General features: G+C 35.1%; 1 protein-coding gene across 2 annotated transcripts in view; it reads left to right on the forward strand.

Annotated features, from left to right (window-relative positions):
• AGMO (alkylglycerol monooxygenase) overlaps positions 1–24,246 on the forward strand; it is a 356,760-nt gene that overhangs the window by 140,783 nt on the left and 191,731 nt on the right. For both annotated transcript variants that reach the window (XM_082693027.1, XM_082693028.1), the window contains exon 5: positions 6,713–6,808. In XM_082693027.1, coding sequence (XP_082549153.1) covers positions 6,713–6,808 — 96 coding nt within the window. The remainder of the gene's footprint in view (positions 1–6,712; positions 6,809–24,246) is intronic.

The following is a 24,246-nucleotide window of genomic DNA, read 5'->3' on the forward strand; positions in this document are numbered from 1 at the left end:
ATCTCTCAGGACTTTGCCTCAGAACTCCAAGGCATTTCTCGCCACCATCAACCACCATTCAAGACAGCATATAAGACAAAGTTCATGTCCACATATTAAATAAATGAAGTCCTTCGCTTGTTTGTATCTTGACTAGTCTGAGCCGTGATTCTAGCGTGCATCAGGAAAATGGAATTATTCTGTGGTGTACTAAAATCAATTTAAGATTTGATAAAAATAAAAAATTATCCTTTGATATTTGGTGTTTCATTTTACAGAAATTTGATAGTCATTTGTAGTTTTTTTTTTTAAACAAAATTCACATTTTATTTAAGTTGAAATAAACTATACAAAATTGATCTTTTTCACCAAAAATAACAGTAATATTTTCTGTATTATTCCTAGATAAACCACAAAACACTTATTTCTGTTATGTCTAAAATGACTTAACTAAAACAATTCCCAAGTGCCACTAACAGAAATCCCACAGAAGTGTAATGTGGCACTTTCAATGCTATCTTCTGGAAGAACAGGCTCTTTACTATGAATCTTTTTATTTGTCCTTCAGCATAAAAACTACAAATGACTTTGGAGATAGTCATTTGTAGTTTTTATGCTGAAGGACAAATAAAAAGATTCATAGTAAAGAGCTCTACATAGGACAGCATTATCTTCTTTCTACTTAAATAAGAAAACTGGCTGAAATATTCCACTCTCTTTACATATAATTATTCTTATTTTGAGACATGCATCCATTCATTTCTTTGTTTTCCATATACAGTCTTGATTGGCAGAGCTGGTCATGATGGCACAGGTAGGAGATATGAAGGACATGAGGTTTGTTCTTAAGGTGCTTGCTTTCCCTGGTGGGATTCCAGTAAGTCAACAGCCATTATAAATACAAGTTGTTAAGGTTTTGGAGAGAAGCCTCTGCTTTGGGAACCATGGTGGGTGAAGGAGAGCATCACAGAAGAAATGCTTAAGCGCAATCTGTAAGAAGAATAAAATTTTGCCAAGAATGGGGTTGTAAATGGAATATTATGTGGAGGAGCACGTCTTTGAAAATACAAAATTCTGGGGGGGGGGGAGGTATAATAAACTCAGGGAATTGCAAATAAAGTGTATGGCATGTGTTTTAGTTTCCCAGAACTGCCATAACAAAGTGCCAAAGACTGGGTCTTAGAAACATATTGCCTCATAGTTCTGGAGGCTAGAAATTGGATATGAGGGTAGGGTTGGTTCCTCCTGAAAGCTGTGAGGCAGGATCTGTTCCATGCCTCTCTTCTAACCTTTGATGGTTTGCTGGCGATTTTTGGAGTTGTTGGCTTGTAGATACATGACACCGATCTCTGCCGTTATCTTCATGTGCTATTTTTCCTGTGTGTCTATCTGCCTCTGTATCCAGATTTCCCCCGTTTATAAGGAAACCTGTCATTTTGAATTAGAGCTCACCCTAATTACTTCATTTTACCTTGATTACCTCCTGAAGAATCTGTTTCCAAATAAATTCACTGAAAAGTTCTGAGGTACTAGGGGATAAGGCCCCACATATCTTCTGGGGAAACATATTCAATGCATAAAGTTTGAGTAAGGCTAGAATATAGGATGTATAAGCAGGTGGAATGAACAAAGGGGAAAATGGATAAAATCATAGAAATGGGAACAGAAGGCCGGGCCTAGGTTAGTTAAAATAAGGACTTCTTAAGTAGAAACACAAGCACTTATTCCAAACATACAATTTATGTAGATGTGTTTTAAGGATAGAGATAATAAGTACATTCTACCTGTGATCACAAGATCTGGTTCTATGTCATGATAGATTGTGTAGACTTTAGGAATGTGGGACGGTGTGCTTGATGATTTCATCTTTAGTTCCTCAACTATGAAGGAAATTTTTTTTTCTCTAAAGCAACATTATAAAAATAAATGAGAATCATAGAAGTACAAATACTAGTAGTGTTAAACTATTTTATTAAAATAAGATAGACATGAATCCTGAAGCTCAATTTTATTTTCCCATTTCATTCAAAGTAATTAGACACTTAACTTGAACCAATTTGCTTTGCAGCTTACTTGTGGACGGCTCTCCCCTCTCGACTGCTGCTTTTCCGAAGTTTGTCATACCTTACTTACAGCTTTATTTCCTACTCTGTCCAACCTGAAGTGCATCATTTCTTTGACTCTGGAAAAAAGCCCACTGCCTTCTGTTGCATCTGCCCTGAAATCCCCAAGCTGTGCTGGAATCCGGTCACCTACCTACTTCCTTCCCACAGCCAGCTTGTGAGCTCTGTGGGCTCCCTGCAGCAGCAGCTGGCAGCTTGTTGCCCCTCCATGTATGGCTTCCAGATGGAGCCGAGGGGTCAGTGCTGTTCACCACGCTGTCCTCCCTACCTGGGAGAAGACCTTCCAGAATTCTGCAGTCTGCTCAAGGGCTCTTCTCTACTCATGCTCCTTGCTTTCAGCCAATGAACGTATTTAAAACTTCAGAGAATATGAGTTTTTCTGGTTTTCCCTTTCTCTGCTTTCTTTTCAGATATATCATTAAGGTTAGTGAAGTCACAGGTGCACACACTTTCTTGTCTCTAGTTTTATGAAAATGTTCACCTCTTTTCTGCAGATCTTATTCTTAAACTGGTGACACTGCTCTTTAGTTCCTTGGACTGTGACTAGCTACTCTTTTTTTTTTTTCCCCCTAACATATACTGTATTATTTAACCCAGGGGTACAAGTCTGTGAATCATCAGGCTTACACACTTCACAGCACTCACCGTAGCATATACCCTCCCCAATGTCCATAACCCCACCACCCTATCCTTCTCCACCCACCCCCCAGCAATCCTCATCCTCAGTGACCAGCTACTCTTGACATCTGTCCCTCTTCCTTTTTTTTTTTTTTTAAGATTTTATTTATTTGACAGAGAGATAGAGAGTACAAGTAGGCAGAGAGGCATGCAGAGGGAGAGGGAGAAGCAGGCTCTCTACCAAGCAGGGAGCCTGATGCAGGACTCGATGCCGGGACCCTGGGATCATGACCTGAGCTGAAGGCAGACCCTTAACTGACTGAGCCACCCAGGCACCCTGTCCCTCTTCCTTTTAACTGGCTCTTTCTGAATACACCAAAAATGTATTCTTTTTTTCACATAAAAAAAAAAAAAAGAAATCTTCTTCCCCATCCATATGTTCTATTGAAGGAAAACCCCCAACTCTCTCCTTCCTTCTTCTTACAAAAAGAGAAGTAATTCCTACCTCTATTTCAACAACTCTTTTGAGTGATTTTTAAACTTAGTGAGGTCTGGATTTCAGGCACACTGTTCCTCTCATCCAAACCTACAAATCCAGTGTCATTTTTCAGTCCAGTCGATATTTGCATGACGTATATTCTTACTCAACAGCTTCCTTGAGATATACCTCAAGGACTCTAACACAGCATTCTCTAGGTTAAACTTTATAAACCTCTTCTTCCTCCCGTCTGCCGTCTTAGTGAACATCACCCAGCATACAAGCCTTCAAATCTGGGTGTCTTCTGATACTCCTCTGTCCCTCTCATGTCCTCTGTTTGAATAGTTAACAAAGCCTTAGATTCCTGGTGCATGTCCTGCCTCTGTATCCCCATGGCTACTTCTATGCTTAAATGTATGCAGTTTTTCACTGGGCTAGTGAAATAGATTTCAAACCTATTTTTATATTTCTCATAAGTTTAAAAAAAAATGTTTAACCACTCTCTCACAGCCTAGGATAAATCTAGTCTTCTCAGAATGGCATTAAAAGTCTCCTCTCTTGGTTTTGACCGAAATCTAATTTAATCTTTGTTTTTGCTGTTGTTTGGCTATGGTGAGTCATAGACCCACTAGAGACTAATGAAAGCTATAGATGGTTTCTTCAGAAAACGTCACCATGCACACAAGCTTATACTTTGTTGTAGTCATGTCGAGGGGCTTCACAGTCTCCGTCCCCTCTGTCCATGAATCCCATAGTTCAAACCAATCTCTTGGCACACTCTCCAGCACTTTCAGCAAGGCTGAGACACTTCCACTGAATGTCCTGCTTGATAGTCCCCTTCACACAAGCCCTGGCTGCGCCATTCACTTGATGAGCAGAATAAAACCCATACATCTTCTATCCATTAGCCTAAGGTCACCTCTAAACCTATCCTGGGTGATTTTTTTCCTTTGTGAACCGGTTATGCATGACGTCTTTTGAAAGGTAACAAAATAACCTAGGGTAGACAGTCAAATTTAAAGCTAAAGAGCTTTGGAATCAGAATGACATGAGTTGAATGCATAGCAGAAATGGTTATATTTAGTAAGCAGTGTAATGTCCCCTGACCCAGATATTGAGAGTTTTAAACTTTAAGGAAGAAGAAATTTCTTCTCCCAAAGTAGTACCATTTCTGGCTTTATGATGGAACAGACCCTTAAGTTGGCTTTAAAAACTGCAGAGAATTTGGAAATGTGAAGATGTGAGGTAGAGAAGATGAGCGAGAATTTTCAGACCCAAACCTTTGCTAAACTGCTTTTCATTCTAGAAATTAGAAGCTTGGTTGTATCATTAGATTTTTTTAAGGTACTGTATTAATCATAAGAATATAACTTTCACATAGTTCATGAGACTTATTCCCTGACCAATATATTTATTTCTTACTAGAAGTTTCCTTTTTTGAAATTCATGCTGAGTTCATTTTTCAGTTTTTTGCTAATTATATTTACTGATTTGTAAGATTTCGGACATTGATTTATCAAGCCTGTTTTTAGGAAAACTAATCCTATGGGAAACTCATGAAGGAAGTATTTGATGGGCTACCACCCTTGTGAGTCATATTAGCATTGTAAAGGCTCTAAGAATTTCTGAGAAGAAAACTTCAGTTGTTTAAGTCATTACTTCACAACTTAGTTGAGCATAGAACCGCTTTCCCTTAACAGTGGTTATTATCTGAAAGGACTATTTCTCCACACTTTGGGGAATTATAATGAAATATAAATATTCATGTAGTATGTGATTTCTTTCCAAATAAAACTATTTAAGCATCCAAGATAAGTTGTTTTATATTTTTATTCACATCTTAAAGATTCCAGAATATTCCTTAACTTAAAATGCTTTTATCATAAGGTATATATATGTTTCAAGTACTTTTTTTTTATTAACCTGTTGTAAGAGAGCTATTGGAATATATTTTAAAAAATAAAAATAGGGGCGCTTGGGTGGCTCAGTCAGGTAAACACTGACTCTTGATTCAGGCTCAGGTCACGATCTCAGGGTAATGAGATCTAGTCTTGCATCAGGCTCTGCTCTCAGTGGAGTCTGCTTTTCACCCTCTGCCCCTCCCCACCCTCGCTGCTTGGTCTCTCCCTCTCTCTTTCTCTAAAATAAATAAATAAATAAATCTTTTTTAAAAATTCAAAATAGTATCACAGATCTTTTGGAACCAGAATGATGGCTAAGTTTCACATGGTTTTCTCCTTCACCACTCATTTGAGAAAACTAAAGCCTAGAGAAGTTTAAGAACCCTGTGAACATCATGGAGAAATTCTGTAGTAGAACTAAAACTTCAAATGAATGTCTTTGAAAAAGAGCCCAGTGTTCTTTGGTTGCTCACTAATCCAATCCATTGCTGAATAATACATTTATAAATAATAAAACTGATCTTGCTTGTGATGACAGTTGAGATTTTTCATGACTTAAGATTCAAAACAAAAACTAGAAGGGTTTATGTAAATGTCCAATTTCAAATACATCATCACAACTAAACATAGTTGAAATGATATTGAACTAAGAACAAAAGCTTTAACAATAATTTAGAAATAAAATTTAATATTCAGAAGAAATGTTTTTAAAAGAACTAGTTTTTTAGAAATACTAATTCTATAAAATACAAAGTATGAAGTGAGAGTCCTTTCATTCTTATTTGTTTGTTTAGCATTTCATTTAATGAAATGTTTTCTTACAACATAAAATCACTCTTGGAGATCAAAGTCATTAGGAAAACACAGCAGTTTGTGTTTATTAGTTGGTTCTAACCAGTTCTGCGGTTTAAGCACAAGTTGTTTTTCCAAGGCAGAGGCATTTCCGTCTGTTAGGAAATACGGACCTTTAAAATTTGTTTCCACTATGGCATCGTATCATAGCTTCTTCCTTACTGACTCTGAAAAATTTAGGGCATCTCGTGCTCTCAATCAGCCAAATAAAAATATGGTTAAAAGAGAAAATGTATCCTATTCTCTTGTTATAATTGTATACCAAGTTACTTTTTTAATTGTAATTTAATTTTATTACTAAGCATGCTAGGTCATAATACAGTTTTTAGGAGCTGTTGTGGTATAAAGGCTTATGCTCCTTTTTTTAAATTTTTTTTTCTTTCTTTTCTTTCTTCTTCTTCTTTTTTTAAAACTTAAAGTGATTATTTGTGTGTATAAGAAAAACCTCTTTACTTCCAGGAAACACATCCAGCCTTTTCAAGATTAAGGAAACAACATACCACATATGCTATTTTAATTAGACAATATTAAATACAAACTAAAAGTCTGGAGGACTTAGTTCCAATATGTCTGTAACTTTATCACCACATGGAAAATTAACATTGCAAAGTCAAATATGGGAATAAAATATACAGGGTAAGGTATATTTACCAAAGAATAAGGTATATTCATGAAGTTTATACTCATAAGTTGAACCATAGTAAAAGTGTATTTTATATTGAGAATTATATGTATAAATTTTAAATTTTTTGATTTTTCAGATATTCTACTCTCCCCTGGCCCTCTTCATACCACCTTCAGTATATGCTGTTCATCTTCAGTTCAATCTTCTCTACCAATTTTGGATCCACACAGAGGTAACTCTTTTTTTTTTTTTTTAAGTTTATACCTAAGTAGTTAGCCTGAAGAAATGTCCTGGAAATCCACTAGCAACTGATTTATTGTGTAAGAAAAATCTTTGTCTGCCTTCTTTAAGGAGAAACATCTGTTCACTTTTATTCCTTTTTATTGAATATATATTGCAAAGTTTATAAGAAGCAATGAGGCCAGTTGGTCTCAATTAAATAAAAAAATTTTTTGAACTATTAAGTACCAAAACATTCTAATACTATATTCAGTACAATATCTTCCTGTATTACAGTTTATTAAACATTGTTTACCAAAAGATGTTGAAATTCATTTCAATTTCAAGATATGAATTTATAACTATAAATATTTATATTACATAAATATATGTAATTTTACATATTTAGTATGTTATTTATAATCATTATTTTATACTATAATTTATTATAAGATAATAAACAATAGTTATATGTCAGTATTGATACATTTTACTGTACATATTTATACATACACGTACATATATCAATCAGCGGGAACTCCTTGAAAAAAATTTAATGCTTAAAGAAATTGTGAAAATATCGTTTAAAATCTTGCTTTAATTTTAGAGTTTAGGTTTTATTTAGAGAGTGTTCAAAATGTTTAGCCTTTTTTTCCCCCCAGAAAAATGAAAAAATATAATTTCTTGGGTTTTATGTGGTATCTCAAATCATCAGATTTGAATGTTTTCAGATAGATCGTTAAGCAACTGATTGTTTTATTAACTATGGTACTGTTCTGGTTGTTAAATACCAAAAGTCACAGGCCCAGGAAAACTTACTTATAAACATGAGAACCTCTCCAAGCATTTCACATTTGTTGCAAGCTTTTTGAAGTTCTGTAGGAAACGTGTTGACAGGTGTTGCAGCTGGTTGAACAATAGCGCAAATCACAGCTGCATTCGATACCAAAGCTTGATACAAAAAAATGCATTATTTCATTAATCTGCAGTATTTCATGCTACTGCTCTACTTGGAATAAGGAGACTGCTACTATGACTTTGGACATATGAGCCGTTATTTGAAGACCTGTGGTGAAACAGCATTGCGTTTTATGGCAGTTGACATACATCAAACAGTCAATAGGACAACCATCTGAAAGAGTTGTTGAGGCCAATTCTGACTGTAGAGGTCAAAGACCAAATTTGTTTAAATCAGTAGAGGAAAGCTTTCTAATGATTTACATGGAGGGGTTAAAGGAGAATTACATTTTTTATAGCAGCTCTGCTACAGGTCAAGCCACGTGTTGGGTCAGGTATTAGTTTGGACACAGAACAATGGTGCCTAAGTAACTTCCGCCTTTTCCTGTGCCCCTCTGAAAGGTCTATGAGCTAGAGTTTCATCGCAGTCTGTAAAGGGGCAGTGGGAGAAAGCCAGTGGTGAGACATTTCTTTTAAGCTCAGGACCTCCAGGTGGCTTCATTTCCAAGCTCAAAAGCAACACATTACAACCTTTCACTTGTCTTGTACCTCATATTTTTGAAAGTACTGTATCATGTATAATTACTACAGTTGAGCTGCACAGGAAGCAGGAACACCCTTTCTGCAATTGAGGTTTGGCTTTTGAAATTTTAAATTATATTATTAGGTGTGAATACATTTATAAGATGTTTTTAACAGCTGTGCATTTAATTACATTTATTATTATAGACAGCATAGTACCACTCATTTGAAATAACAGAACCATGCAGGAAGTAGAACCAAGAGATTTGTAGCTGTGGCTGTTTCCGGGGTGAGTGAAATCAAGACCTGAAGTGGGAAGAAGATTTAACTTTTAAAAATAATTATTATTATCATGTAATTGCCCTAATTTTTTAAAGTTTAATACACAGAAACCATACTCCACTCACAGAAACCCTATGTCAGCCATGGTACACATGACAGTGGTGGCCAAGGAGCCCTGATTAGTCCTGAATGGAGGTTTGATTCTTTCAGTTGTTTCATGGCTACTGACAGCCGTGAAATCAGTTTTCACTCTGAGGGGGATTTGGCCTTAAGGAGGTACTGATTTTCTCAATGGAAGGATGAGTTCATTCATGTCAGTCTATCAGGGTAGGATAAGAGAAAGTAAAAAAAAATAATAATAAAGCAGAACAGGAACAACATGCTTTTTGAAAGACTGTATCTGAGAGAAAAAATAGACCCTAAAACAAACTAAAGAGTTTATAATGAAATTTTCTGTTTACTTTTGGATTACTTTGATGAAGACAGAGCAGTGTCCATCCCCTTCCTCTTTTCTGAAAGTTACAAAACCTTCTGCTATAAACTGTACTCTGCTGTTTAATTTTTGCCTCCGTTTTTGTTTATTGTTCACTCATCTAAAATGTCTGCAGCACAGAGTCGGTGAAGCTCTTTTCTTCTGAGTTTACTGAAGAATACTTATTATTTAATACATGTTTTAAAGTTAAGAGCTGTGGAATGTTGTCGTTTCATTTGAGATTATAGATAATATTTCAGCAGTAGTTGATTCACACAGTAATAGTGGCATCTAGTAATAGATATTATAGATAATTATAGATAATATTTCAGCAGTAGTTGATTCACATAGTAATAGTGGCATCTAGTACCTTATCATTATCTGTTACCTTTGATTTACTATCATCGTTCATGTACGTATCAGTCTATGCTTGTGCAGAGAAATATAAAAGAGAAATAGTTATTTGGTATTGAAGATTTGATCCCATATGATTCAAGGATTTTTATAGTGCTGAACTAAAGCCCCTAAATGAAATATGATGCAGTCATAACAAAATGAGCCATCTTTTTTTTTTAATTTTATTTATTTATTTATTTGATAGAGATCACAAGTAGGCAGAGAGGCAGGCAGAGAGAGAGGAAAGCAGACTCCCTGGTGAGCAGAGAGCCCAATGCAGGGCTCGATCCCAGACCCTGAGATCATTACCCGAGCAGAAGGCAGGGGCTTAACCCACTGAGCCACCCAGGTGCCCCTGAGCCATCTTTTTATGTACTAATATGGACAGATACCCCAAAAAATAACAGTGTATAGTATATGCTAATATTTATATTTAAAAAGGGAAAACAGCTATGTTTTATATGTTCACAGGTGCATGAAATGTTTCTAGAAGTACAGGTGGGTAGCCAACTCTTTTCTCAGGGGAGAGATATTTGGATAGACTAGGGAGAAGGATTAGACTAAGATATTAACATTAATCTTACCCATGTCAATGTGGGCAAGGAGCTCTCTCTTTGGGTAATATTTCTCTAATAAGTGATGATGTTGTGCAGCATTCCAGGTACTTATTGGTCATTGATGCATTTGCTTTAATAAACTGCCTGTTTAAGCTTTTATCTATTTTTTATTGACTTGTTTGCTTAAGTGACTTGAAATTCTTTATAGATTCTCATTATAAATCACTGTCCGATTTATGCATTTCAATTATATTTCTCCATCCTATAGCATGCTTTTTTCATTTTCTTTTTGATTATTTTGAAAAAAAATATTGAATTTTGAAGTTTAATTTATCTTTTTTTAATGGCTAGGTGGTTTTTCTTGTTTGCTGTATTTTCTCCATGAACTCTTTATCATTTTTATGAATACCCACTTCTGTGCACCATTTAAAAGTAGAAACTTTCTTTCAGCCTTTTGATTAGCTGAATCCTTTGTTGAAAAGAAATTGACCGTATGTGGTCGGCTCTAATTTTAGGCTTCTGTTCTCTTCTATTGATTTCTTTCCTCTTATCCCTATCCCTCACTTTATTATTATAGCTTAACAGGAAGACTTATTTGTACAATTGATAAAAAAAAAATTTTATTTAAAAATTCTCCAAGACCTTCTTACTTTCTTATTGTGTAGTCTTTGAATGGACAGTTTTCTTGCTTTCACTCCTTTGTTTATACCATATATTTCTCTCTCTCTCTCTCTCTCCCTTTTTTTTTTTTTTCTTTTTGCCGCATTGCTTGGAGTTCACAGGTTATATATTTTAGGTCAAATTTTGAAACAAACAAACAAACATGGCCAGTATTTCCTTAAACATTGTATTTACACCTTTCTCTCTCCTCTCTTTGGACTCAAAATGCCTGTTTATTAAACTCTTCAGGTTTAATTACCTTTTACCTGCCCTCTCTAATGTAAAAATTTTAAGCCCATTCAGTGGATTTCCCACATCAGATATTATGCCTTAAATTTTTGAATTTCCATTTCTCTTTTGTCCTTTTAATTTATTTATTTATTTTCAAAGCTTTTCCTTTTATTTATTTATTTATTTATTTTAAAGGTTTTTTTTTCAGTGTTCGAAGATTCATTCTTTTTGCACCACATCCAGTGCTCCATGCAATACACGCCCTCCTTAATACCCACCACGAGGCTCACCCATTCCCCTACCACCCCCAACCCTCAGTTTGTTTCTGAGTCCCCAGTCTCTCATAGTTCATCTCCCCCTCCGATTTCCCCCATCTCACTTCTCTCCATTTCCTCTGTGTTATTCCTTATGCTGCACAAACAAGTGAAACCATATAATTGACTCTCTCTGCTTGACTTATTTAACTCAGCATAATCTCCTCCAGTTCTGTCCATGTTGATAAAAAAGTTGAGTATTAATCCTTTTTGATGAAGGCTTAATACTCTTCATACAACTGTCCCAATCAATATGACACACCTATAGAGTAAGCATCAGCAGAAGTTAGAGTGTAGGAGAACTGCAGGAATGCAGTGTGCAGAATTAGAAAGCATAAGAGATACGTAGTAGAATTATGAAGCTACATAACTGAAGAGACAATAAGAACTGGAAGTTTACAGAAATGTGGAGATAGAGAAAAGAATAGGAAAATGTAACTTTACGGCAGCAAAAACAATAAAGCGGTAGCAGAATGACCTGAGATTTAGATCTGACTTCTTCATACAACTAATAGAGTGGTTTGCTTATGGTGCTTTTATAGCCAACATTATGATTTTCATGGAAGTATAGCAGTATTTATCTGTTCTTCAAAACCTTATGGAGTCTACCAAGACCCAGTCTTGTGTAAAAAATGTGGTTTTATGGGGCGCCTGGGTGGCTCAGTGGGATAAGCCGCTGCCTTCGGCTCAGGTCATGATCTCAGGGTCCTGGGATTGAGTCCCACGTCGGGTTCTCTGCTCGGCAGGGAGCCTGCTTCCTCCTCTCTCTCTCTGCCTGCCTCTCTGCCTACTTGTGATCTCTCTCTGTCAAATAAATAAATAAAATCTTTAAAAAAAAAATGTGGTTTTAGGGCGCCTGGGTGGCTCAGTGGGTTAAAACCTCTGCCTTCGGCTAAGGTCATGATCCCAGGATCCTGGGATCGAGCCCCGCATCGGGCTCTCTGCTCTTCAGGGAGCCTGCTTCCTCCCCTCTCTCTCTCTGCCTGCCTCTCTGCCTACTTGTGATCTCTCTCTCTCTCAAATAAATAAACTCTTTTAAAAACAAACAAACAAACAACAACGTGGTTTTAAGTACATTTACCTATTTCATCTTACCATTTTATTAAACCATTATATATAAAATATATAACATTTGTAACATGAATTCTAAGTCATGATTTCAGAGAAATAAGTTTAGTTTATCTCAGATTTCTGTAGCTGTTATTTTGTTCTTTGTATTAGAATTATTAAGCTAGTTGACAAAAGCTTTTTCATCATATTAATTAATATTTACTTTGCATAAAGACACTTGGGAAGATATTCTTGAATATTTCACATACTGTAATTATTAAAACCTAAATATGCATATCATAACACATAATTATTCATCTCAAGTGTGTTTTATAAAACATAGTAAAAGTGGGGCACCTGGATGACTTTAATTAACTCAATTAAACATCTGCCTTCAGCTCAGATCACAATCTCAGGGTCCTGGGATGGAGCCCCAGGTCAGGCTCCCTGCTTAGCAGGGAGTCTGCTTCTCCCTCTCCATCTGTCCTGCCCCTAAGCTCATGCTCTCTCTCTGTCTCAAATAAATAAATAAAGTTTTTTTAAAAAACATAATAAAAGTAGGGTCACCTGGCTGGCTCAGTCCATAGAGTGTGGGACTCTTGACCACAGGATCCTGAGTTCCTGCCCCGTGTTGGGTATAGAGTTTACTCCAAGAAAGAAGGAAGGCAGGAAGGCAAGAGAGAATGAAAGAAAGAAAGAAAGAAAGAAAGAAAGAAAGAAAGAAAGAAAGAAAGAAAGAAAATAAAAAGAAAAGAAAGTAACTATTTACATAATGTAAACTTGTGTTTTCCTTTTGTGGCCTCAGGAATTATATTGCCTGAAGTCCTGACTTCATTTATTACTATTACTGTGACCTTGGACAGTTCAGTTTACCTTCCTGTGCCTTAGTTTCTTCTTATATAAAATAAAGATACTAACAATACACAGTATTGAGTATTAAAAAAGATAGTTCATATTCTAATCTATAGATGTTTGTAGTACTTTTGTTTTTCTTTTTAATCTTTTCTGTAAACTAGATAACTGTTTTTGTTTTTTTTTTTAAAGATTTTATTTATTTATTTGTCAGAGAGAGAGAGAGCGAGAGCGAGCACAGGCAGACAGTGGAAGGCAGAGTCAGAGGGAGAAGCAGGCTCCCTGCGGAGCAAGGAGCCCGATGTGGGACTCGATCCCAGGACGCTGGGATCATGACCTGAGCCGAAGGCAGCTGCTTAACCAACTGAGCCACCCAGGTGTCCCAAGATAACTGTTTTATTATATGTCACTTACTAACCATTCCTAGCCATCCTTTTGATTATTCATGTACATTTTGTACTTGAGATTTTAATGCAGTACATATTTTGGTTAGTATGAATTATTAATATGAATAAATGCAGTTGGATTTTAGATTTAAGAAAATAATGCACAAATTTACTTTAGAAAAATGTATATCTTTATGAGCTTGAGATTCTGATCACAAAATGCATTGTTCAGGTTTTTTTGTCATAATCCTTTTTTTTCTAATTCAGGAACTAGTCAATGTAGAAATTATGAAATTTGCCAAACTCAATATATCTTTTTAAATATTTCAAGCATTATATCCCACAGACATCCACTGAGTGCCTATTTCATTTGTAGTCTTGCATATAGTAACAAAGACAAAAAAAAAAGAGAGGCTGGAACAATGAGATACAATATTCTGGATGAAGGAAAAGTAGCTCAAAAGGTATTTTTAAATGACTGAATTTTAGAAGACTAAACAGTTACAGTTGTCCCAAGCCACAAATTCTCAGCTACTGATATTTGTCATTTGTTTGATCTGTCCCCAGGAAAAACTTGAAGAGATGACATTTCTATTTATTTGTCTCTTATTTACTTCATTTTACATGTCATTTACTTATCCAGAACTCATGTTTTCAGAAAGTATTTTATGCATTTTGACAAATACTATCTCATTAAATCTTCATAACAAGTTTATGGAATAGTTAATACTGTTGCCTCAAGTTAAGTATACTAAGTAACTTGTACTGCATCATAGGACTGGTAAGTGTCAGAGCTGGGCTTTGGACTGAGTAGTGAGGCTCCAGATTCCTTGTTCTCATCCATTTCTGACCACACTGTTATAATAGCCACCATGTATTAAACATGCAATATATGCTAAGCAGAAGATTTTCATTTAATTCCCATAAAGTAATTTGAATCACTAAAGGTCAACTACTTTTGACTACTTAAAGACTTTTATAGTTTGTAAAGAATGAATATAATTATAAATAACCTCAGTTAATGATGCTTTATTTTAAGGGTACCTGTAGAAGTACAAACTATCCCAGAAAGTTAATAGACAATTTCAAAAAACTGGAAATTTTATATTCACCAACTTTGTGGCAAACACTATCCTTTTTCAAAGCTAAAATATTGAGATTCTGCAGTTTATATAAGGTAACCGAGCTGGCCTCAGAGCATATTATGTTTTGGCCGTTACCTACTTATTATCCTTCCTCTTCACTCTATTTATTTGGTTATATCTCAGTGTACCATGATGGGAGGCAACAGGGTTCATAAATAACCCACATTGCACAATGAAAGAAATTAAAACCTATTGGTTAGTTAAGAGAGGACTTTGTAATCTTGCCTGGATCAAATTACTGTGTGACCTTTATACACATCTGTTTGTCCCTCTTAAAATGTAATCTATCCTCAGAGGTTAGTCCTACTGAAAATCCTTTGGTGATGTTCAGTTGCTTGATGAGCGAAGTCTAAATTGCTTTAATTTAATGTTTCTCTTGCACTGCCTTCAAATAGATTTCCTGTGTACATCCTGTTACTTTCCATTCTGTGCAATTCATTCCGAGTTGACTATTTTCCATTTCCCAAATACATCTGCTATGTAATTATTACTGTTTTTCTTCTTTCATATTTTCTACATTTTGCTATTGTATACATTCTTTAAGGCCTCACTCAAATCTTCAGAAAGCATCTCTTCTATCAAGAGTAAGTACTTACGTAGCTCATACCATGTATCGGTCACTGCTAAGTATTTCATAAGATTTGTTTATTTAGTGATGCCTGGGTGGTTCAGTCAGTTAAGCATCTGCCTTCGGGTCAGGTTAAAATCTCAGGATCCTGGGATGGAGCCCCCCGTGGGGCTCTCTGCTCAGCAGGGAGTCTGCTTCTCCCTCTCCCTCTGTCCCACCCGCTTGTGCATGGGCTCTCTCAAATATTTAAAAATAAGATTTGCTTATTTAATTATCATACAATCCTATTGTCCCCATTCAAAGAGAAGTTGAAGTATGTAGAATTAAATAACTTGCCTAAGGTTGTAGCTAATTAGTAGTCGATATGTGATTCAAAACCTGGTAAACTATTTTCTCCTTTCCTCCTCTGAAATCTGGTATCAGTGATTTTACATTTCTTAGAGATGACCAGATTACGTGGAACAACCCCAATATATGTCTGTTTTCCTGGCATAATTGTTAATAGCTCATCCTTTCCTCTCTTTGAAAGTATTACATACTCGTTTTCCTCCTAAACAGCTCTTGATCTCTCTTAACCTTTCCATTCTGTTATCTCACCTTAGCTAATGCTCCTTCCATCAATTATATAGATGGCTATGATAGAATATTATTCTCTTCTCTTCCTACAGACTCTTCTCTCTTCCAAATTTTTGCATACAACAGCCATGGTGGTGATTTTAGAAACCCAGTTACATCAGGCACTGCCAACATGAGTACAAATACCCACAATAAGAAGTTTTGAATGGCTTTCTGCTGCCTCCAGGACAAAATCAAATACCTTAAATTCATGAATGGATTTCAGGGTTCTTAGAACATGACCCTGCTTTCCTGCTCTGTTCTCATCCCATTAGTCAGATGCTCCAGCTAAACCACATTTCATTTTCTCTCACGTACTCCAAACGCTTATTCATTTTCTGTATTTATATATTCTCTCTTTGTTGATGACCTTTTCCAAACATTCTTCATAATGCAACTCAATTACATTCTTCATAATGCAACTCAATTACCACTTCCTTATGAATGTCTTTTTTCACCTCCTACTTAACTCTGTAAGTGCACTTTTCTTTTTTTTTTTTTTTTTAATTTTATGGTGTTTTTTTTTCAGTGTTCCAAGGTTCATTGTTTATGCACCACACCCAGTGCTCCATGCAATACATGCCCTCCCACCACGAGGCTCAACCATCCCCCCCCCACCCCTCCCTTCCCAAACCCTCAGGTTGTTTCTCAGAATCCACAGTCTCTAATGCTTCTTCTCCCCCTCTGATTTCCCCCAATTCACTTTTCCTTTCCTTCTCCTAATGTCCTCCATGTTATTCCTTATGCTCCACAAGTAAGTGAAACCATATAATAATTGACTTTTTCTGCTTGACTTGCTTCACTCAGCATAATCTCCTCCAGTACCATCCATATTGATACAAAAGTTGGGTATTCATCCTTTCTGATGGAGGTATAATATTCCATTGTATATACGGACCATATTTTCTTTATCCATTCATCCATTGAAGGGCATCTTTGCTCTTTCCACAGTTTGGTGATTGTGGCCATTGCTGCTATGAACACTGGGGTACATATGGCCCTTCTTTGCACTACATCGGTATCTTTGGGGTAAATACCAGGAGTGCAATTGCAGGGTCATAAGGAAGCTCTATTTTTAGTTTCTTAAGGAATATCCACACTGTTTTCCAAAGTGCCTGTACCAACTTGCATTCCCACCAACAGTGTAAGAGGGTTCCCCTTTCTCCACATCCTCTCCAATACATGTTTAATGACTTGTTAATTTTGACCATTCTAACTGGTGTAAGGTGGTATCTCAGTGTGGTTTTGATTTGAATCTCCCTAATGGCTAATGATGAATCCATTCCTGATTAAAATGCTTCAAAGTATAGGGATAGAGGAAACATTCCTCAACTTCACGAAATTGATCTGTGAGAAACCCACAGCGAATATCATTCTCAATGGGGAAAAGCTGGCAGCCTTCCCTTTGAGATCAGGAACACGACAAGGATGCCCACTCTCACCACTGTTGTTCAACATAGTAATAGAAGTCCTAGCAACAGCAGTCAGACCAACAGAAAGAAATAAAAGGTATTCAAATTGGCAAAGAAGTCGTCAAACTCTCTCTCTTCACAGATGACATGATACTTTATATGGAAAACCCAAAAGACTCCACTCCCAAACTACTAAAACTCATACAGCAATTCAGTAATGTGGCAGGATACAAAATCAATGCACAGAAATCAGTTTCTTTCTTATATACTAACAGTGAAAATATAGAAAGGGAAATAGAGAATCGATTCCATTTACTATAGCACCAAGAACCATAAGATACCTGGGAATAAACCTAACCAAAGACATAAAGGATCTGTACTCGAGGAACTGCACTTTTCTTTTCATTACTGCTGTGTTTATTTCCATTTCCACATTGGGAGTTAAGAGTAAGCTCTGTTGGGGGATGTGAATACTGTAACATATTGATTCCTGCTTATGAAAGCATTCAGTTAATAATGCTGAAGTTTACTTCTTATACATCTATACTGTATTTGTTACTAAACTCTGTTTCTCCCATTATTCTGAGTTCCTTGATAACAAAAAGTAAAACATGGCTTGTCTCTTATGAGAACCTATGTTTGTGTATATAAGTACATATATTATATACATATGAACTTTAATAAATACACATAGCAGTGTTTAAATACTTATATCTCTTGTTGATAATAAGTAAATAAGTTTGTATGTTTATACTTATTTGCACTTATATCTGGGGTACAGCTATTCTGTATCTCCCTAATATAAATTATTAATGGCTATGATCATGTATCTTTTAGAATTTTAAGGAATTTTTGAGGAAGAAGCAGTTATATTTTAAAACAAATGTTTTTGAAAAATACTTGTTATAACAAAAATCAAATTTCATGCTTCTTGTCTATCAGGTCCTTATTTCAATAGTTCGTAATAAGCCTTCCATCATGGAAATAAGCTGAGACATTTCACAGCACTTCTGTCTGTTTACTCCCATAGTCCCTGTTATTCCTTTCTGAATTTCAGGTTCCAGTTCTCTCTTCTTCCTTCTTTAGAATTTAATTTACTTCACTAGTTTCATATTGCCTCTAAGTAATTACATAGTCTGTAGCCCTAACGCTAATTCTCTTACAGATTTAAGGTCAGTGTTTCCAATGTGTCATTTAATATATTCACAAGAGTACTTGGCAGTACACAGAGTTAACATATTTAAAATGTATTTCATTATGACTCAAGTCAGAGGCTCTTCTTTACTTCCATTGCTACTTCAGGTCAACATCATGGTCAAATATTGTTGTTTCCAAAGAACTCTTTGACCTCTTTGTAGCCTGTCTTCAAGTCCTATACATGTTCTCTCTAGAAGTGATCTTTTGTTGCATTCTGTAGTTACCTTTTAAGATAATTCACCCTTAACTTATTCATGTATAATTTTGTAGTGTTTTCCCAAATGTATTAGATATGCAAATCTCTTTGAAATTCATATATTTAAAAAAAAAAATAGTTCTTGAGTGCTTACTCTCTGCCAGACAAAGAGACTAATTGGCCTGAATTGGCATCACTTGTTACTATCATATTGAGGATTATGTCCTCCTTCAAGAATCTGTTAGATTCTACTGATTCTTTCCTAAAGGGAAAAAAACTTTGCATAAAAAAATAATTTTAGGGGCACCTGGATGGCTCAGTGGGTTAAAGCCTCTGCCTTCTGCTCAGGTCATGATCCCAGGGTCCTGGGATCCAGTCCTGCTTCGGGCTCTCTATTCAGCAGGGAGCCTGCTTCCCTTCCTCTCTCTCTGTCTGCCTTTCTGCCTACTTGTGATCTCTGTCTGTCAAATACATAAATAAAATCTTTAAAAATAATAATAATAATTTTATTGAGCTTCCCAAAGCTCATCAAAAGACTATCTAAAAATTCATAGATCACTATTTTAAAATGTCTGTTGTGAAAGTAATGGAATTTGAGGGTTTCCAGCATAAGGGAGAAGTTGGGAATCTACTAACAGAATTGAAAAGAAGACTATTTTAAGAACAAGAAAGTAATAAGACATAATGTCTAAGAATATAGGTTGTGTAATCAAAGAGAAATCTATCCTCTGTTGGAGTTTTGTACACTCTTGTGTTTGCAGAACCTAAAAGAATTCCCACATAAGGGAATCTTAAGAAATGCTTGCTGAAGGATGGGTGTGAATATTTAGTAAAGTTATCTAAATTCTCTGACTTTGCTTTCTAATCTTTAATGAAGGTAATCATACCTACCCCATAAAAGTGCACTGAGGCTTAATAAAATAACATATGTTAGTTGTATATAGTCAGGTAAATAATACCAGTTATTATGGTATCTATTATGAAAAAAGTCGTAAGACTACATATTAGAATTGGTACATAAGGTCAGAGTTGGATGGATCACATGCATGTATCAGAGTTATCTGGGTGCTTACTCAAAATATAGAATAATAATAGACCTCTTCTAAGAACCATAAAATATACATAAATCTCCTCTGACCAAGGGTAGGAATCTGCAACATTGATATTAGGAAGCTTGAGCTCCATGAATATGGGAGCTCACAGTAAACGTCTTAAAGACAAAGACTGTGTTTTATTCATCTTTGTTTTCCCATTGTCTTGAACTTGAATGACCATCAACAACTACCTTTTTTTTTAAGATTTTATTTATTTATTTGACAGAGAGAGACAGAGATCACAAGTAGGCAGAGAGGTAGGCAGAAAGAGGGTGAAGGAGGCTCCCTGCTGAGCAGAGATTCCCGATGTGGGGCTCGATGCCAGGACCCTGAGATCATGAGCTGAGCCAAAGGCAGAGGCTTAACCCACTGAGCCACCCAGGCACCCCAACAAATACCTTTTTGATTAACAATTGAATTGATCTTATTAATTAAACTTTTTACAATATATGTATATATTGGAGACGATAGGGAGAAACAAATTCTCACACCAAAGACTTAGATTAGAGAGGACTGAATTGTGTTCCTTCTATTCCTGTGTTGTAACCATAATCCAGAATATAATAATATTTGAAAATGGGGCTTTTAGAAGGTAAATGGGTCATGAGAGTGAAGTCCTCATGATGGGATTCGTGCCCTTTTAAGAAGAGACATGAGAGAGAGGATACAGTAAGATTACTGTTATCAAACACTAAATCTCGATCTTGAAGGACCTGCTAGCCTCCATCACTCTGAGAAGTAAATGTTTTTTAAGCCGTCCAGTATATTGTGTTTAGTCATAGCATCCTGAACTAAGACAATTGTTTTGAAAATAGGGCAGATGAACTTGAGACAGATACTTGTAGCATCTAATCTACTGACTGAAAATCCATTCTACATTTATAATAATAATCAAAGTGTAGTTAGTTTTAGAATGAGTTATGTATTTGGAGCATGTTTTATAAGACTGCCAGGACTGGATATTTAAACAAGGACTACTTGACCCTTCAGTTTATTATCTACTTTTTTTTTTTTAACATAATGTTACTAATGATAATAACGTGGTTCTTTTTTTCTCTGAGTATCCAAGCTGGTAATATAAAACTTGTGTTTCACTAGAATGAAGTTTTATATTGTTATGCTTATGAATGCTTCCTATTTCCCGTCTGTCAATTTAATTAGTGTTGTTAAAAAAAGAAAGTCACCTGGAATCTACCTCTTTTTGAAGGAACACATTCAGTAGCTACTTGCATGCATTTTTCCAAAGAAAAATCAAAAGTGTTATTTAAAATGTAAGCCGAGACAAATTCAAATAAAATGCTAACTTGTCTAGCTCTTGTCCTCTTGTTTGAGGAATAATGCAATCATAAGTGACAAGAATCACCCTTCAAGATAATTTATTATAAACGTGGTCCTTTAAAACTGCTGTTTATTGTGTAAACATAGCCTAGTCTCATTCTTCTTAAAACTAAGCTTTTAACTCTTTAACCCTATGGTATAGATTCATCAGAAATTTACTCCCTATGAAGCTCTTCATGATTCCAACAGTCCTGATTCCTCCAGATTGTTTTATTTCCAAACTATAAATATTGTTTTTCACTCCTCAGTGTGGAAATTCAGCTACCTTCATATTACATGCTTACTGAAGTAGAAAGCTGCCTAATCAGATAGGAAAACATTTGGCTGTGAATAAATCAGCATTTGTCGAGGATTTCAAAGTGTGAACCTAGGCAGAGAAGCACACATCCTAAGAGCTCTGCTTTCTCTTGCTTCCCTGTAGAGAAATCAGAGGTTAATATGGCTGCCACCACCATCTGTCTAAATACTTGAGTGTGTCGTCTTGAATTAACATAGCAGAACTAGTGGGGGAGGTCATTAAGATTTTATTTTTACATTTCATCACCAGATGCTCTACAATATAAATTTATCCATAAATGTTCAGATTGATTAAGTTTTTAACAAAGAGAACAATGAGTGTTTAAAAATCAACTAATTCAGAACAAGAAGAAAATTATTTTAATATGTTAACTTGTAGTATTCATGGATTCTATTCTTCTTTTCCTAAAACTTTAAATGAGGAATTGCTATAGAATTTCTTGGTAGTAAAAAACGTATTCCTATATATGTTCCAACCAATAGCAATGGAATTGTCACTCATTGTAACTTTAAGAAATAGTTAAATTACCTGTAACTAAATTGTAATTTCCATTATTCTATTTCATGATCTCTCAAAAGATCTTAACACAGGACTTTTCATAAACTGAGCACTCAGTAAATACCTGTTAAATAAGTGAACCTTGCACAGTGACTGTTGAAGAAGCTCATGAACAGAAGAGAGCTCTCTACAGTGTTCTCCTGGGGCCATCGGTGGGATTTTTTGAAAAGCTGCACTCTAGGGGGCTAGATAAAAGCATATATTTTTACTAAAGGTAATTCTTAGCTTTTGACCTAGAAAAGAATTCAATTTGCTTCTTATTAGGTAATCTTACGCCATTTATAAATTCAAATGGGTTCTAAGTTCAAATACCTGTACTGTGAAATGGTAACGGAAAAGAAAAAAATGAGTGCTTTTCTCATCCTTCTCAAAAGCACACAAAATTTTTGAAAAAGAAAACTTTTTATAAAACCTTTTTTTCTGAAATAGCTCTACCCTTCCATTGAAGAGTCCACTAGATGTAAATGATCTTCCTATAGGAAGTGCCTGTGTATCACTTCATTTTCTTTTACTTCTAAAACCTAGTAAATCCAGGAAAATTCAATAAATCTTTGCAGAATGAATGGACTGGCTGACAAGAAACTACTTGGTTGGCTTATTATGCAACTATCTTTTCCTAAGAAACTTCGATAAAAATTTATAAATCTAGATTTTAGTTATCAGGAACACTACTTCCAATGCTGATAGAAAATGCTTTGTTACTCTGAAAAAAAATAAATTAAAAAAAAAGAAAAAAAGAAAATAATGAAATGGAAAGGAAAGAAAGAGAAAAATGTCAGCACAATGGGTTAATTTACTTTTACCCTCCTAAAAGTGGAGGTGTAAAGTATATAAAATAAAATAAACTTGAAAAACAAAAAAAAAATGCTTATTGGTAATTTGGTACTTAAAATAGCTGTTAATTGGGATTCAAATATATATTTAGTATATAGGTAAATATATTTAATAAGGATAAATTTATATGTATACATTTCTATATTTGTCCTTCAGATTTTCTGTCTGTAAATACAACTATAATACTAGACTATATATTGAAAGGTCATGGAAATATTTATAACTGCTTACTTTCCAAAAAGACATGCATAAGCCTATAGTTATTGTAAAGCTCTTCCCAAATAAAAGATTTTTCAAATTTTTTATTCATAAATGTACATGCAGACATGCTTAGTTGATAGTTAAAAGAAGGAAAGTAAAAGAAAGAAAAGAGGGAAGGAAGGAAGGTAAATTACCGTGAAATAAACAACTTATCATGGTATAATTATTAGTCCATTTAATTTTAATTTGGGTTTGTACTGAATCTTGTGACTAATCTACTTGAAAAGTCTGCCGTTTTCAGACCGTATGTCAAGCATATCATTCTTAGTTAAATATAATGTGACAATGATTTGTCTATCAGATAATAAATGTATTAGGAACAGGCTTAGTATTTCCCTTAAATACTGACTGCAGTGAAACATGGAGGCCCACAGTGGTATCAGGGTCCTGGATCATCAGTCATGAATAATGCTATAAAGAAGTTTTGACTAGTTAGAGTTAATGTCATCCCTATAACCTATGCTCATCTGAATGCAGGCATTTTCCTGCTATGGAGATTTCATTTCTCTTCACCCCCAGCCCAGTCACTCCTCAGCGTCTCTCATATTGTAGGCACATTCATTGTTAATAAGTGTTCTGTAAAACACATGCTTCTTAGGACATATTTTCCCTATTATGATTTTTTCCCTCTCAGACAGGAAGCATGAATATTTGTAAGCATGTCTTACTTGGAAAGAAATTTATAATTAACTATGGGCTCACACTTTCTTTCTGAAAAGTAAGAGGTTAAAAATACTCCTATAGGTTTTCAATAATATATTCCAGTATTTTTAGTACCCATTGACATTCCTAGTAGTATGCTAAAATTTGACAGAAGAATAGAATTGAGATGTTTCTTTCAAAAATGGATATAGAAAGTCTCTTCAACATCAATTGTCAGAGTGAGTGAGAAGAGGCAATTTTCTGAGCAGTTCATAAAAACAAGATTATTTTGTTTTGAATTAACTGAATTTTTGTTAAAAGTAAGTGGGGCCTTCCAACTTGTGCCTTAGTTAATCATTTCTGCACTCTTATGTGAACTACAAAAACCTAAACAATCAATATTTTCCAATCAGAAGAATCAGTGAAAATAACTAAGAAATGTATAGAATAGAATATGTTAATTTTATAAGAAATAATTTCATTAATTTAGAACATTTATTTAGAACATTTATTTTGATGCTTTATAGAGTTCAATTCAAAGTAATTTTTCCATTTTAATTGGAAAGACTTACAGAGATATGTTTTTCAGATTATAAAGGGTAATCAGAAAACAC

The sequence above is a fragment of the Mustela nivalis genome (genome assembly GCF_964662115.1).
Source record: "Mustela nivalis genome assembly, chromosome: 12".
Classification (NCBI taxonomy): domain Eukaryota; kingdom Metazoa; phylum Chordata; class Mammalia; order Carnivora; family Mustelidae; genus Mustela; species Mustela nivalis.